Consider the following 17,385-nt stretch of genomic DNA (forward strand, 5'->3'; position numbering starts at 1 on the left):
TTTCAATGTAGAGTTTTAATCCCACTGCCCAAACCCATTCCTATACTTGCCAATAATAAAATTCGTGTTTTGTATGTTTCAGGATATGCATTTCATTTATACTAAAGGGGGGAAACAAGACATGGAGGAGGTATGATCAGTGCATAAGAGAATTAGGGACTGCTTGGAAGATGGCTGATCATTAACTTCATCGCCCGAGGATGGAGGCCTAGCAAAGCCACTGTGTCTTCCGGGATGTCTCTCACGGGGAAGAAGCATCTCTTCACATCCTTGTTTCAATAGCCACCTTGTCTCTTGCTCCTAGTGAAATGTGGCCATTCTCCTCAGGGACATGATGCTCCCTTTCCCCTGCTCCCCCTCCAGATTCTGGTTTGGGCCAAAAGGGGATATACCAGAGCCAGGAAGCAGCACAGAATTTTGTGCCAATCCCAAAAGGGAAGTTGTAGATGTCTGTGACATTCAGGGCCTCCTCTGAGTCCTTGTGTATTTGGCTCCACGCTATGAGTCCTCTCTCTTCCTGACTTCCTAATAAGAGGAAATAAGAAGTCAAGAGTGGGCCAAGCCCTGTAGCTATAGCAGTTGGGGTAATGGTAAGGAATTCCATTCTTTGGGGAGGTTCCCATCATAAAGATGTACTAGGTAGCCCTAGTTTCCTAAGCTGTAAAATGAGGGGGTTGAACGAAATGAAGACCCTTCCAGTTCTAAGTCCAGTTCCGGACCTTCAGGTAGGACTAAGAGTTGCTATCCCTTTACACACACGTGGAATCACAAACACTTAGAAATGGGAGATACTCTAACGATCATTTAGCCTGACTATAACTTTACAGTTGATAAAATCAAGACTTAAAGAAAGGAAATTATTTTTTCCAAAGCGACACTCATGGCTAACGGCAGGGAGGGGACCAAAGCCCATTCTGGGCTACTTCTATGGTGGACTGGCTATTTCCCCATTATTCTGTGGGTCTGTAGACGCTTTCTCTTCCCCATGGAGTGTCTTTCTTGCTCCACACCACATCGCGCGCCCCTCTTCCCATTATGAAGTGGGCCAAGAAGCCCAAAGCAATTGCCTCTCTATTTCTCATCTTGGCACCTCCTCGCACATATTCTCAGTGTGTCCGGAGAAGGTAAGCAAATGCTTGTTCTCTATCTCCTCCCTCAGGCTGGCGTCAGACGACTTTCCATTTCTGTGTTCTCCTCTCAGTCCTTGCACACACTTCAGCCCGTCTTTGCTAACTGCCTGACTGGGAATGAAGACCAGACTAGAGGCTCTGCGGGCATCCGCTTATCCTTGGGCAGAAGCAGCGGCGACCCAGCCTTACCTGGGATAGTGTTGTCAAGTACGAAGCCCAGGAATCCGCCCACAAACATGCCAGTGGTGAGCAGAACCTGGACAACCTGATCCAACTGGAGGATGCCTACATGGAGATAAGAGGAGAAGAACGAGGGCCAGCAGTTGGAGAGCTGCTGCAGGTTGTGCCCTTGACCCAGTCACAATATTCAATATCAGTTTGGTCTTCGGTCGACTCAACAGATCCTCACCTGTCTGGATTCGCTCTGGATTCTTGTTCACCCAGTTAGGGATGGTCAGCCCAGAATAGATGGAGAAGCCAAAGACGAAGAGATTCCTGGAAGAGTTCATGTCCACATACTGCAGGGAGAAGGAATCCCTGCAGATAGTCCTGTGAGTTACTCTTACCACCCAGGGGGAGCCTCTTGTCACTGGAAGCAATTGTTCGGAACCGGAACGTAGGAGGGGATGGGTGAGGAGCCAGGAAGGCGAGGTACCCTTCTCTTGGCACATTACAAGTCAAGTGGAATAACCGGACACAGGACGGTGATGCAAAGGGGCGGGAGGGAGGAGTGCTACTTATCATGCTGTCCTACCAAGCTCCTGCTTGGGGGGGCGTGATTCAGGAAGTATACCTGTTTAATTAATCCACATTATTATTATAATTATGTCATTCTTATACCTATTTAGTTAATCCACAGATTAGGAGTTGACTGTCCGAGAGAGAGTCAAAAGTAAGGCCTTTTATACATTGTTTTGTTTCATCTGAGCCACTTTATTTTCACAGGGAAATTCAGATTTGGGCCACTGTCATTGCAGAGGTGGGGCACTGCGGGGTCAGGGAATTTCCTCCTAACCCTAGTCCTACCATTTCATACATCTAAATCCCAAAGAATTTCTTCCAAGAGGCAAAATGTCTCTGCAGCTCCTTTGAGGCAGACTGTCTTGAGGTCAATGTTCAGCGCCTTGAAATTAGTAGGTGCTTACAAATATTTAATTAAATTGGAAAAAAAAAGCCTTTCTTTACCTGTAGATTAGAAATTCCCACCGCTGTGATGACTCCAAACATCACCAGGAACATGCCCCCAATTACGGGGCTTGGGATAGTGGCAAATGCAGCTCCAATCTTCCCAAATATGCCCATCAGAATGAGCACACAGCCAGCAGCAATGATCACCATCCTGCTCCCAACCTGCAGCCAAAGGGAAGGGTGAGAAATAGGAGCACTCGGGACCAGCTAGCCTGTGAGGAGGACACAGAGCATCTACATGGCTTCCAATGGGATAGGGTGGCGCCTTAGAACAATTTTACTAGAGCAAGAAGGTGAGGTAGAAATAGGCCTGAGGCACCACTCCATTCTGCTTCCAAGGAGAGAATTGGAAAGGAAGCAGTAGTGACCCCTGAGCTCCAATTTCCTGTCTATTTTGTGTATTTTCTTTGTATCAGCTTTAAACATAAGCTTTACATGAATAAAGATCATTTTCAGTCCTTGGGACTGTATCTCCCAGTGCCTCACTGTGACAGAGGCTGGCACATAAGAAAAGTGTCGGGCTGAAGAGTGTGTGGAACTGATCACCTTGATGGGGGAGGGGCCCCAGGAGTTTTGGAATCTGGAGGAGGTGAAGACTCTGGCTGGTAGAGGAGTTGGTCTCTCAGTCAGGAGAAGCCAAAAAGAAAAGGTGGAAAAAGACTTTCTCCTGAGGGTTACTCACTTTTTCCAGTTTGTGACTGGAAATCTTTCCCCCCAACATTTCCCAATTGAAAAGACTATTGAAGAGGAAACCTGAGAAAGACATTTTAAAATCTGTTTGACTTTACTTCAGTTCCTGTTGCCCTGAGTCTGAACTGTGGCCAAGGGGCCAACCCCTGGGTGAGTCAACCTGACTTTCTCTCAGGAGGCTCAGGCTGCCAAGGCCTGAGTTTCCCCCAAACTCAGGGAGGGAGGGGAAAGGGTTTAGATAGAGACAGGGACCCCCTTTTCCTCTCCTATTCTTTCCCTGCTAGTTATTCCTTTGTATTATCCTGTTGGAGTTGACATTAAAATAGTTAACTATTCCCCAAGCTGTGAACAAGCTGTGATCAAGGTGAGACCCTTTGGTCTCGAGTAGTGGGACAAGAGAGACAAGAGCGAATCTGGGAGAGCAGCCTTAGCTAAGGAGGGAAGGCAGATGGGGGGGGGGGGGCAGACCTACAAACCTCCTCTCCTTTCTCTGAGCAAACCCTAAACATTAGCTATCTCCCCTGAACCCTGTTTTGAGAAGGGAGTTCTCCTCTCTTTCCCCTTCTCTATACTGAAAGACTGAACCCCTCAGTTACAACTAAACAACCCCTCGAATACAAATGGCAGTGTCTCTTCAGCTTCTCCCATCTGAGAGACCAGAGTCTTCACCTCCTCCAGATTCCAAAACTCCTGGGGCCCCTCCCCCATCAAGGTGATCAGTTCCACACACTCTTCAGCCTGACACTTTCTTATGTGTCAGCTTCTGTCACATCACACAGTGCCTGGCCTCCAAAAGGCATATAATAATTATTTGTTCATCAATTAGTGCCACAGGTTAATTTGAGCTCCCTAAGATTATTCCTTTATTCTAGGTACTTTTAACACTTATGCATTGTTAACTACATATTCTTAATTTTAAATTAATAATTTAAATTAAATTATTTTTATATTTTATATTTATTATATATAAATATATATTTATAAATAAATAAAAATTAAAATAATAAAATTAACACATTATTAACATACATATTTCTTCAAACACAAGCGTGTAATGGTTTTCTATTATTTTCATGCATGCATATATATGTTATAGGTACTTGGGTATCTATAATTCTCCATATGTTTATATCAATGTCTGTGTTTATATCTGTTTTTTCCTTGTCTAGTTATCTTTCTTATCTTTCCAATTAGACTAAAAGCTCTTCAGGGGCAGAACTGGACATCAGTTTGTATACTCCTGTTTTATGTTGCACGAAATTTGCTGAGACTTCCAAAGGCAGTGACCATTCAGAAAGTGTGGTAGCTGGTGTCCAAGATATTGTCTTCAAAGGTTAGCCATGCCCCTCAGATGTTAAGAGCTCATTTAGAATCTATGGGGCATGGATCAAAGAAAAGTCTTCTTCCATCTGAATGGCCTTCACTGTGTTTATTACCCTTCCTGAAAAGTACTACTTTTCACCCACCACTAGAGATGGGCAGATTAGTGAATTGTGCCCTCAATGGCCTAGAAAACTTACTGTACCTTTCCAAATACTTAACAAACTCCTAGACGTTAATGTAGGATGTGGCTTGGGGGTAAGAAACCCAAGAGGATAAGGCAGCCATAGTGGTCCCCAAGCCAGTTCTAGGTGGTGCTGACTCCATCCTACCATGCTAGAAGCAGCTCTTCTCTCTTTCTCCTCTTTCCTTCCCTTTTTCATCTACTTCCACTCTCTTCCAATTTCTCTTGCCTTTTTCTGCCTGGTCCTGGCAGGCTCCCTAATCCCTAGTCCTAGTGCCCCAAGCTCTTCTTGGGATAGCCTCCTGAGATGGAGAAGTTGTAGCCCTGACACACTATCTCACCATTTTTCTCTCCGAGGCAATTGGAGAGGGAAAGTGTTCTAATATACCTATTTTCTTGTGGCCATCCAGAGAAAAAACCTCTCCTATCCTTCTCCATTGGGTAGGGGGTCTCAAGCATTTTTTATGTCATGGACCCCAACTTCCAAGTGGATGACTCTTTTTAGTTAGTATTTGTACTCTCGCCAGTGCTAGGATATCAATGTATCCTGATTTCTGGCTCTCCAGAGCCAATGAAGGGTCATCATTGCCCTTCCAACTTGACTCAGGACTTTCTCCAGATGCCCTGAAACTCACTCCAGCCCTGGAATGCACCCAATGGAAGTACCGTCCACCTCTAGGGTCTCTCCCTGAGATTTGGATGGCTTCTCCAAGAACTTCCATTTAAGGAGGGAGCCCAGGGCAGATGTATCTCATAGCTTTCCAGTCACAGTCAGGATTTTCTCCACCATTCTCCCCTCTAGTGCCTTTGTCTCATGACCCCTTTTTACCCTCCTTTTATGGGCTGTCTTGCAAGCTCCTTGAGGGGAAGTCTTTATCTCTATTGCATGAGTATTCCCAAAGTTTAACAGGCACATAGTAGGTGCTTAATAAATGCTATTTGCCTGTTCTTCTTTATTCACTCACCATCTAAGAATTCCTTATATTCACTGAGTAATATGAAGATCACTTGGTCATTTTCTATTTCACTTTTAAATGAGTCACCAGATGATATACTGGAAAATTTGAAGTCAAAAGCCCAGAGTTCGAGTTCCATTTCTGCTATTTAATGTAGGCAGTTATGTGGTACAGTGGATAGTGTGTTGGGCCTAGAAGACTAAGTTTAAATATGGCCTCAGACATGTATTAGCTGTATGAACCTGGATAAGTCATTTAACCTCTTCCTGCCTTAGTTTCCTCAACTGTAAAATTGGGATAATAATAGCAGAGTATTTACCTCTCAGGGTTGTAAAAGATCAAATAAAATTATATTTGTAAAGTGCCTGGCACAGTTCTGGCACATAGTAGATACTTAATATTCTAGTTCTCTTCCTTATTCTCTAGGTCTCAATTTGCTTATCTGTAAAATGAGAAGATTAGATTATATGGCCTCTAAGATTAGTTTGCCTGTCTAAAATCTATAATCCTATGATGCGTCTGTAAGAATCAACCAACTTTGAGCAGCTAGATAGCACAGTAGATTGAGAGCCTGCTGGAGATGGAAGGTTCTGGGGTCAAATCTGGCCTCAGACACTTCCTGCCTGTGTGATCCTGAGTGAGTTACTTAACCCCAACTGCCTACCCCATATTCCTCTTCTGCCCTGCAATCAATACTTAGTAAGGAAGAAGGTAAGGATTTTTTTTAATTTAATTTTTTAACTTTAATTTAATTTAATTTAATTTTTTAACTGGCGTCTATGTCAGAACATCGATCTGATGGGCTGATTTGACAACCCAAACAACCTTACCCTGGTGATGCCCAGCGCACCGACGTTTTCACTGTAGGACGTGGTGCCATTGCCAGTCCCCCACGCTCCTGCCAGGAGGCATCCAAGCCCCTCCATCCCAATACCCCGATTGATGGCATGTTTTGGAGGGGGTGGGGCCCCCACAAGCCTAGCACAGGCATAATAATCCCCCACAGATTCCACCATGGAGGAGATCACCCCCGCGATGATGCCGAACACCCCAGCCAAGCTGATGGTGGGCAGTCCCCATTGGCCTGGAAATGAAATACAAACAATTAATTTAGGGGACGTGAGCCAGCGATCAAACTCGTCTGTCCTCCTTTCTTCTACCCTTGGCCTCGGAAAAGTCTGATGGTCTGGGAAGACAAACGTTCATGAATCTAGACTGAACTGCCACAGAGCGGACGTGGCGTAAGACATGTTGGCTAGAGGACCCAATAGATATTCTGGCTAGACAATGGTATCATGGTTCCCGGGTCCCAAGAGTAAAATTTGATCACGGACGTTTCTCGGAAAATTAAAAGCCCTCCACAAATACTCTATTGGCTGAGCTTGCAAGATCTCCAGCGGTTCAGCTAGACCTGTGGGATAAGGATTCTTGCCAGCCTCCTCCTGCCTGTTGGAAGGGGAAGCAGCTGCCAGATCGCCAGAGGCCAGCGCTGATAGAGCGCCTCAGAAGTCGTGCTGCTTCTTGGGGCGGCGGCGTGGGTATTGAGGGGCTGAGAAGGGTCTGAAAAGTTCTTACCAGGGTCCGTCCTTGCGTCATACACTGGAAGCCCAGGCTAGACCTCCTTGCAGTGTGGGGCTTTCCTTCCCAGACTCACAAGGACTCAGGGTTAGGGCTGAATGGACACACCTGACCTGATTTCTTCAGAAATGATCTAATTCAAGGATCTGGTGTCTTAGTCCTAGACCAACCCCACTTGAGATGAAAAGTAGAGAGAGGAAATAGCGCTACCTGGTTTTTCACCTTGGGGGCAGGGAGTGAGTCAAGATGAATGGGTGATTAATGTCTTTCTTTCCTCCCTTCCCACTTGCTAGTCTCTTACATTCCAAGGTTTGTTTAGTGCTGGTTAAATAAGGAAAATATAGACTCAACAATGGGGTAGGCTTGGTGCAGGAAGAAGAACAAATAATCTGAAATCTTGTGAGCCAGTCTAAGGAACCTTGGAGACAAAAGTTCTCTCAAAGGACTTGTTTTCCAAAGAAATCTGGTATTGAATTCACTCTAAAGGGAACCTGGGTTCTAGTTTGGTCTGGAGTCTTTTAGAACTCACTGGGCCCTCTCAGATTTTCCAAGAAGAACCCATACTCTATCCCCTAGGCTGCCTCTCTGCCCACCCTCATATCCTCGTATCCCACTCTGACCCCTTATTGTTCCATTTGGTCTCATACTCCTAAGACCGGACTGGGATCAAAATGGTAGCTGGGGAAACAGTGGCATCCAGCCAGGTACTGCCTGAGGAGTCCTTGGCTTTCATGGAAGCCTGGGAAGACAAGAAAGGTCCATTCTATTCCCCTAGGACTTTGTTCCTCAATGATGTCTTTCCTTACACCTGAGGATTTCTACTAGGCAGAAACAAGCCACTGACCATACCTGGGTAAGGGATGCGGAACCAAGGGGCCTGGGACAGGACGCTGCCTTTGGTGTCTGTACGAGCCAAATAACCATATGCAGAGGGGGATGAGGGGAAGACATTGGTCACAGTAAGCACATAGCAGAGGATCCAAGAAATGGAGAGTCCCAACAGCACCTGGCCAGAGAGAAGCAGCTCAATCACTCCATGTTAAGTCCCCTCATCCTAGCCTGAGCTGCCTGCCTCCGGGAAAGGCTGGGGAAAGGGAGGTGATGGGGAATAAAGCCAGAAGTCATTTCTGGACCAGTGGGAATTTCATAAGTACTAGAGACAGAATGTGGATTGGCTAAACTTTGAACAAGGGAGAGGTAGTGGTAGAAAGGGCAGCAGGCTAGGCGGGAGAGGTCTAGGGCTTTGCCCCCTTCTTAGCTATCTGACCCTGAACACGCCACTGAATTTGGGAGGCTCAGTTCTCTCCTTAAGGAGTCAAATGATCTCAGAGTTGGAAGGGCTTCTGAAAAAGTCCAGTCAACCCTTTTTAGCATCCCCAAGAAGTGATTATTTAGCCTCTACTCATGTCTCTAGTAAGGCTGAAAATCACTATGTCTAAGGCAGCCCACTCAAATTATGGCCTTTTGGCAGCTTTCATTATTCACCATTCTACTTCATATCCTGAGTAAGGATAGTGGTACATGTCCTGCTTGATTCTAGCAGTTGTTACGAGAATTACATGAGATAACTCGTGAACGTGCTTTACACATGGCAAAAGAGTAAGAAGGACAAAGTGAGACTCTGTTATCATTCCTGGGTTGCCTAGAGATAAAGAAGAGAGGGAAGCCCAAGTAACCCTAAGTGGCTTGTCAACACGGCTTTTCCCTGTCTGACTTCTTTTTTATAAATAACTTTTGTTGATCTTTTTTTTTTTTACATCTCAGTATTTCTAGAAATAGCTCCCCTACTCTCCAGATTAAAGGATCTCTTCTAACAGAGAACAACCATGCCAAAACAAATAAATAAGCAAACCAACAAAAACAGCTCATGTGACCCCCATCCCTGTTTTCATTTGTCAAGAATGAAAACCAGAGGGGGGCAGCTGGGTGGCTCAGTGGATTGAGAGCCAGGCCCAGAGACAGAGATCCTGGGTTCAAATCTGGCCTCAGATACTTCCTAGCAATATGACCCTGAACATGTCACATAACCCCAATTGCCTAGGCCCATATTGCTCTTTTGTCTTGGTAGTTCCAAAGTGGAAAAGAAAGAAAGAAAGAAAGAAAGAAAGAAAGAAAGAAAGAAAGAAAGAAAGAAAGAAAGAAAGAAAGAAAGAAAGAAAGAAAGAAAGAAAGAAAGAAAGAAAGAAAGAAAGAAAGAAAGAAAGAAAGAAAGAAAGAAAGAAAGAAAGAAAGAAAGAAAGAAAGAAAGAAAGAAAGAAAGAAAGAAAGAAAGAAGAGAAAAGAAAGAAAGAAGAAAGAAGGAAAGAAGGAAAGAAGGAAAGAAGGAAGAAAGAAAGAAAGAAAGAAAGAAAGAAAGAAGAAGAAAGAAAGAAAGAAAGAAAGAAAGAAAGAAAGAAAGAGAAAGGAAGGAAGGAAGGAAGGAAGGAAGGAAGGAAGGAAGGAAGGAAGGAAGGAAGGAAGGAAGGAAGGAAGGAAGGAAGGAAGGAAGGAAGGAAGGAAGGAAGGAAGGAAGGAAGGAAAAAGATCAGATCAAAACAAAAAAGCATCAACAATGTGTTTTTGTTTTTGTTTTTGTTTCTTTTTTAAGAATTCAAAATAGAGTTTACCGGGAATATCTGGAAGAGGTAGAGCTTAGAAACATGGCATTTTTTGACTTGCCCATAAGCTGGTACAGGAACCTGGACATTCTTTAGGTACTGAGAAAACAGTACAATGAGGAAGATGGTCCTGGAATGGAAAGAAACCAAATCTTGGGCATTGCTCTTTATGAAAAGATTTCAGATCTTCCTTAGGCTGTGCTCAAAATTGCTTCTTTTTCTTTTCCAGTACAACTCTCTCATTCTTCCCATCTAGACAATGGATATAATCCTCCTAAAGTGATTCCTGTCCTTTCCAATTCATTCTTAATGCTACTGCCTGTGTACACTTCTAAATGCACTGCCCTGATCATGTCATTCCTCTACTCAAGAATCTTTGGTGACTCTGTCTACCAAATAAAACAGAAACTCCTGACCCTCATAGTTGAAGCCCTGCTAGGTGGTGCAGTAGACAGAGCACTGGGTTCAAATCCAGCCTCAGACACTAGCTGTGTAACCCTGGGCAAGGCACTTAACTCTGTTGGCTTCAGTTTCCTCATTTGGAAAATGAGGGAGAGGACATGGAAAACCACCCAGTATCTTTGCCACGAAAACCCCAATGGCGTCAAGAAGAGGTAGACAAAAATGAAATGACTGAAACACAGAAATCTGGCTCTAAACTACCTTTCTAGTTTAATTCCATGTTGTTTTCCTTCACATGGAGAGCCAGCTCAAGAGCCAGAAAAATTAGGTGTCAGGTCCTGCCTCTGACGAATGCTGGTTGTGTGACCCCAGTCAAGTCATTTCACCTCTCAATGCTCTAAGCAACTCTCTAAGACTGTAAGTTGCAGAGAAGGTGACCATCTGCCTTGGTGGAAAGAATTATCTGATGCAAGATACCTGACACCACCAAGAAATCCCAGGTCTAGACCATATTGCTCTTTTGTCTTTGCAGTTCCAAGGTGGAAAAGAAAGAAGCCTTCTCTGCACTGGATTTGGAGTCAGAAAACCTGGATTAGAGTTCCAGCTCTCCTCCTTACTCTCTGTGACTTCTGTAAGGTTCAGTTTCCTGATCTGTAAAAGGAAAGGATTAGATCCTCCTTGACCCTTAAGGTCCCACATAGTTCCACCCTAGCATCCATCAGTCACTCATTGATTGGGTTTTTCCCATGTCCTAAGGCTCTGTGCTAAGTGCCAGGGAGGCAAAGAAAATGCAAAACCAGCCTCTGACCTCAAGGAGCCTTCTGGGGGGGGGCACAACATGGACATAAATCCAAACACACAAGAATGTACAGAAGAGCTGGAGGGTAGTCTTAGTGGGGAAGGTCCAGGCAGCTAAAGGAATGGATAAGGCTTCCTATAAGAAGGGGGCTTTTGAGTTGAGCATAAAAGGAAGGCAGGGGTCAAAAGAGGAAAGGTCAGGAGGGAGAAGAACATTCTGGAATAAGGGGCAGCCAGGAAATGGGAGATTTAGCACTGTGCTGAAACAGCAATTAGGCTAGCATGGGAGAACCGTAGAGAATGTTGAAAGTAGGAATGTATTAGAAAACTCTGAAGGATATCAAGGGGAAAAAACACAAAGAGCTTTAAACACCCTACAAAGGTTCATATTTGATATTAGAGGTCCTAGGAAACCCCTGGATTTTTCTGAATAGGGAAGAGATAATAAGGTCAGACATTTACTTTATTCATTTTTTAAAAAATAACCCTTACCTTCCATCTTAGAGTTAATACTATATATTGGTTCTAAGGCGGAAGAGGGGTAAGGGCTAGACAATGGGGGTTAAATGACTTGCCCAGGGTCACACAGATAGGAAGTGTCTGAGGTCAAATTTGAACCCAGGACCCTCCTATCTGTAGACCTGGCTCTCAATCCGCTGAGCTACCCAGCTGCCCCCTCAGACTATACTTTAGCAAAATCACTTTGGCAGCTTTGTAGAAGATGTAGGGTTTGTTCCTTTGATTATATTTCTATCCTCAGCAGCAGTGACTAGCACATAGCTGATGTCTAATAAATACATGTTGATTGATTGATTGGGAGAGATTTGAGGCAGAAAGTCCAATTAGAAGTCCAAGTGGAAAGTACCAAGGACCTATGCTGAAGTTATGGCTGCATACGAGAGATTTTGTGAAGGTAGAAATGACAAGATTCAATAACAACTGGATTTGTGGGAGAAGCAAGAGGGAGGACCTGGATGACTAGGAAAGATGGCGGGGCCATTGATGATAATAGTTAAATATGGGAGATGGGTGGATTGGGTGGGTGGATAATAAGATCTGTTTTAGGTATATTGAGTTTGACACTCTTATGGCATTTCCATTTTGAAATGTCGAAAAGGCAGTTGATAATTTGGGAATGGATCTCAGAAGAGGGTGTAGAGCTAAATATTCAGACCTGGAAATCCTTTGCATGGAGATAATTATTTAACTTATGGGAACTGACAAGATTACTGAGGGAAAGATCATAAAGAGAAAAGAGAAAAGGGCACAGGACAGAGCCTTGGGATATTCCCACTGTTAGTGGACATGGCATGGATGAAGATCAGCATGGGAGACTTAGAGGGAGCAAAGAGCCAAGAAAAAGCCAAGATGGAACAAAGTCACAAAAACCCAGAGAAGAGAGTACATAGGATGAGAAGATGTTTGACAGCGTCTAATGCTAGAGAGGTCAGGAAGGATGAGGATTGAGAAAATGCTTTTAGATTTGGGAATAAAAAGTAGACTCTGTGCCTGAGAGGCAGCTGGTTTAGAAGAGAATGAGGGGAGAGGAAGGGAAGGCACCAAGCATGACTGTTTAAAGGAATTTAATTGAGAAGGGTAGAAGGCATACAGGATGATATATAGTGGGAATGGCAGGATCAATTGAGAGATTTTTTTTAATGATGGAGGAGGACTTGGGCTTATTTGTAGGCAACAGGAAAGGAACTAGTAGATAGAGAAGATGAGAGGAAAGCTGAAGATGGTAGGGGGAATATGCTGGAGAAAAGGGAGACAAGGGGACAAAGAGTACATGTTGAGGTATAGATTGAAGGGTATAGATCAGCTCCATAAGTAGAAGGGCCATACGTCCATCAGAGACTAAAGTGAAATTGGAGCTAGTTGGGCATGGATGGCACTAATAGTGGTTAGGTGGCACAGTGGATAGAGCACCAAAGCTGGAGTCAGGAAGACCTGGTTTCAAAGCTGGCACTTACTAGATGTAGGACCCTGGGCAAGTCACTTAACTATTTTTGCCTCAGTTTCCTCATTTATAAAATGATCTGGCAAAGGAAATAAGAAAACCATTCTAGTATCCTTGCCAAGAAAATTCCAAATGGGGTCAGGAAGAGTCAGACACAACTGCACAACTACTAGTTACAGCAGGGTGCTGATGAGGCTAACGTTGGCCAATCTGATGCCTATCTTGGTTATTCCTTGCCACAAGCTGTACCGTTGTTAACTCTGAACAAACGTTCTGTAAGTGAGGATCCCTATGACAAGGGGGATATATGGCCATAGTGTATCCGATGTCTTCTCCACTGATGGAAAAGTCATTACAGGAGATGTCTTCCTGGCTCTGGGTAAGCAGCGTCATGTGGCAGATGAAGGACAGCATCGCTATGACTCCAGGCTACTTAAAGGGCTGCCCTGTGTTAGAGGGATCATTGATGATCTAGTTGGCTCCAGAGGAAAGAACTAGAAACAAAGGGAAAGACGTTGCAAAGGGACAAGTTTCGTTTCTTTTGTAAGGAAAGGTTTTCCAACAATTAGCATTCTTCCACAGTGGCAGTGGGCTGCCTTATGAGAGTGGATTTCCCTCAGGAACCCCGCTTCATCAATCAAAGGAGAGGGAGTCTCAAGTACTCTGTAGGGAGGGGATCTTTTTCAAGAATGACTTGGACAACATGGACCGCTGGACTCCTTCCCAACTTTGAAATTCTGTTTTTCTATCAACTAGTAGTGAGTCAAAGCATTAATGAACTGAAACGACCACAAGGTGATTTTCTCAGCAAATGAGATTGTGGGCTCATCCCCAAAGAAGCTGGCCTCTCCAAGGAAAACTTACATGGCAGAGATGCCCCAGTGGATCCCAGCATCATTCCCTGCAGAGTCAAAGAGAGGCAAAGCCACAAGGGAGATGGTGGGGCAATGGTCAGGGGGCCAATGAAGCGCATCAGGAAGCCAATGAGGCCAGAGAATCCCACAATGATCTGGACACAAGAAGCCACCATGATGGCACCCTGTAACTGAAAGAGAAGAACTATACTTTTATATTTCTTGAACCATTTCTTGAACCTGTCAGAACTAAATGTTTTAATCTAATACCAGTCTATCATCTGTAGGAACGACGACTTGAGGGCACACTATGTGCCTTGGGGCTGTAGCAGTCTAAGGACATGCACTGAACCTCCAATTTCACTGACAGAGTAAGCTCTTGAGTGAAGAAACTCCCTCTTCCAGGGCAGGTTGACACTTTCTCTCTATTTTATAATAATCTAGAGCTTTCTGAGGGAATATTAGTCTAGAATAAAGTCTAGAGCTTTCTGAGGGAAGATTATTCACATGGGGGTCCCACTGCAAATATATAGCAAAGGCAAGTTTTGAACCCAGACCTTCATGATTTTCAGTCTAACTCTCTACTATTCCACACCACCTCTCCTTAGGCAGCCAGACATTTATATAGAAGAGCCAGAGTATAAGTGAAGCTACTTTCTGAGAATCCTCAGCAGTATTTTGAGACTTCATAAAGTAAATAGTTGAGGTGGATGGAGTGCAGGGCTGAAGTCAGAAAGACTCATCTTCCTGAGTTTAAATCTGGCCTCAGGAATCTGGCCACTAGCTGTGGGACCCTGGGCAAATCTCTTCACTCTGTCTCAGTTCACCCCTCTGTAAACTGATCTAAAAAGAAGGAAATAGGGTGCAGTTAGGTGACTCTGTGGATGGAGAGACAGGTCCAGAGACAGGAGGTCCCAGGTTCAAATCTAACCTCAGACACTTCCTAGCTGTGTGACCTTGGGCAAGTCACTGTACCCCCACTGCCTAGCCTTACCACTCTTCTGCCTTGGAACCAATACACAGTACTGATTCCAAGACAGAAGGTAAGGGTTTAAACAAATAAACAAACAAATAAATAAAATAAAAAGAAGGAAATGGCATACTACTTTATTATCTTTACCAAGAAAATCCCAGATAAGATCAGGAAGAGTCAGATACAACTGAAATGACTGAGTCAAGGTAAATGGTTAGTATTTCTTGGTATAGTCAACTCAAAGAGATTGGCAAAATTTTGTTTAGGAGTCTGGAATTTAAAATACATCAATACACACAGTCTATGCCCTAGAACATATGGTCTGATGGCCTCTAGGAGCCCAGACATCCAGATTGCAGAGTAGGGAGGGAGATCTTGAAGCAACCAGAGAAGGAAGCTCCCACATCCCATCCCATCGGAGTAGGAGCCTATCTCTTCTATTTAATCCTCTATGGCAAATCAGGAGGGGTCTATGTTAGATTAGGTTCCAACAAACCTAAACCTAAATCAAAGCCAATCCAGTGTTCATTTCTCAATCCCAACCTGCTCTTGTGTTAGAGAAAGTAGCAGAAACAAACTACTGAGGATGAAACTGTATAAGAAAAGTTTCCCCATATTTACATCTCCCTCTAGCTAGTAATGCCAGATTAGACATCGTCAAGGGCTCTGGTCCAGCAACAGGTCAGCCACCAGGCCTTGAGATATTGCTGGAAGAAGCTCATTAAACTAACTCAATTATCCATCCGAGAAAGTCTTCAGAAAATTGAGAGCTTGTTGGATCCTTCTGAGGAAGGGGGGAAGAAGAACTGGGATTGTCCCTGCCCAATCCCTATGATGTCTTTCTCCTGTCTTTTACTTTTGCTCCCAGTTAATGTCTTAAATGGCTTTGAATAATTCCAGATAGTTTCTTGCATTGAGGCAAAATTGTCACAAAAAGATACACCTCTAAGTACACTGACAAACGTGAGCATTATGTATACCCACTTTAACCCTGGATGTGTCCATGCAGCCTCGAGCTGATATTTCTCTATCGCCCTCCAGTAGTCCCACCTCTCTCCTCCTGGTTCTCTGGGTTGATTAGGAGAGTTACTGAGAGCCATTTTGTTAATCTTCTGAAAAATTTAGATGAAAACTATAAAAGTTTCAATTATTATGTATGGCGCCATTTTACTTCTGATGGCCTCTTCCCCATTTTTAGTTCTGTTATTACCTACAAGTCCCAACATTTCCCTGGACCAGCTCCCAACAGTTTCTCTCCAGAATTACCTCTCGGATCCTCTTCTGCCATTCCTCAGTGATTCTGGAGAACTGACATTCACCTGGGTAGCATTGAGGGTCCATTCAGGGCATTTCCAGGCAGGGAGAGAGAGCATGGCCAAGGATGGGGCCAGAAAGGCAAATGTGCCACCCTGGAGAATAGGTAACCTGGAAAAAGAGAGAGAGAGAATAGGGTTAGTTGACCACTTCTTTTCATTCAGCCAGGAAAAAACATTATTTGGGACTGGCATGGTGATTGGTGTAAGGATTGAGTTTAGGATCAGCATCCCAATGCATTTTCCACCAAAAATAAACTGTTAAGTACATACTATGTTGAAACTTTTCCTGCTATTTTCTCATCCCAGTGTAAATATCAAAGTAGGAAAGGACAATTCCTAAAGACAGGGGTGCTACTTACAGTTGCATTAATGATATGTTTGCATTTGTGTTCCAAGGAGTATCATCACCTTTTAGAACTAGCAAGTGGTAGGATGGACAGAGACTTGGTCCTGGAGTTAAGAAAACCCGAATTCAAATTCAGCCTCAAGTTCATACTAGCTCTGTGGCCTTGGAAAAGTTACTTTTTGGAAAAGTCACTTACTGTCTTTCTTCAACTATAAAATGAGGATAATAATAGTACCTGCCTCCCAGGGCTGTTGTGAGGATCAAACAAGATAATATTTATAAAGTGCTTAGCACAGTACTTGGCACATAGAAGGTCCTTAGTAAATATTTCTTTCTTTCTTCTTCCCTACCTAGAATATGAATTTCTGCTCCAACATCTGACAGATAGTTTTCTACCTCTATTAAAATACATTCAATGATGGCATTCTTATACCACATAGACAAACCACTCTTTCTGGTTTGTTTTAACTAATTCATATTTATTTTTTTTTTTAAGCTGTCCTTTTGTAACTTCTCCCTATTGGTCCTAGTCTTGCCCAGCAGGACTACATGACAAGTCTACATTCCCTTCCTCATGACAGCCCTTACAATACCTCATTTTCCTTCAACTCTTCCTCATATGAGCAGTTTTCAAATCCTCTACCACTGTGCTCACCCTCATTAGATTTGTTCTAGTTTGTTAAGTTTTCATTAAGATTGAACCACAGGGATGATAATGGGCACCATAAAAGGAAATGCCTCAAACTGAAGACTGGGCAGCCTAGAATGGCAGGGGGAAAGTATTGTTCGGTGAGAGGATGGTCCAGAGCAGTCATGTCAAATGCTGAAGCCAGGGATCAATGTTGGCTTACGCCAGTCTCTCAGTTAGTCTGTGTCTAAAGCTGGTGTCCAAGTTAAGGACGGTCCCATTAAGCACAGAGGAGGGAGAAGCCATTTACTCTGGTACTCCCAGAAATCTGTGGTTTTCCTGCCTTCACCAATTCAGATAGAAATCACTTCACCCCTTGGTAAGTAAATCGTTTAGGGAATGTCTGCAGCCAAAAAAACCCAACTCCAATAAAACCTGCCATAGTTTACTGGCAAAGCCTTCAAG

General features: G+C 43.8%; 1 protein-coding gene across 1 annotated transcript in view; it reads right to left on the minus strand.

Moving 5' to 3' along the window:
* Nucleotides 1–17,385, minus strand: part of LOC100022115 (solute carrier family 23 member 1-like) — a 59,791-nt gene continuing 42,406 nt past the window's right edge. Inside the window, 11 exon segments of the mRNA XM_016426178.2 lie at nucleotides 1–525; nucleotides 1,320–1,415; nucleotides 1,540–1,648; nucleotides 2,316–2,480; nucleotides 6,299–6,552; nucleotides 7,896–8,052; nucleotides 9,653–9,773; nucleotides 13,668–13,749; nucleotides 13,752–13,848; nucleotides 15,897–15,928; nucleotides 15,931–16,055. Coding sequence (XP_016281664.2) covers nucleotides 263–525; nucleotides 1,320–1,415; nucleotides 1,540–1,648; nucleotides 2,316–2,480; nucleotides 6,299–6,552; nucleotides 7,896–8,052; nucleotides 9,653–9,773; nucleotides 13,668–13,749; nucleotides 13,752–13,848; nucleotides 15,897–15,928; nucleotides 15,931–16,055 — 1,501 coding nt within the window. The 3' untranslated portion in view covers nucleotides 1–262.

This window comes from Monodelphis domestica, chromosome 5, assembly GCF_027887165.1.
Source record: "Monodelphis domestica isolate mMonDom1 chromosome 5, mMonDom1.pri, whole genome shotgun sequence".
NCBI lineage: Eukaryota > Metazoa > Chordata > Mammalia > Didelphimorphia > Didelphidae > Monodelphis > Monodelphis domestica.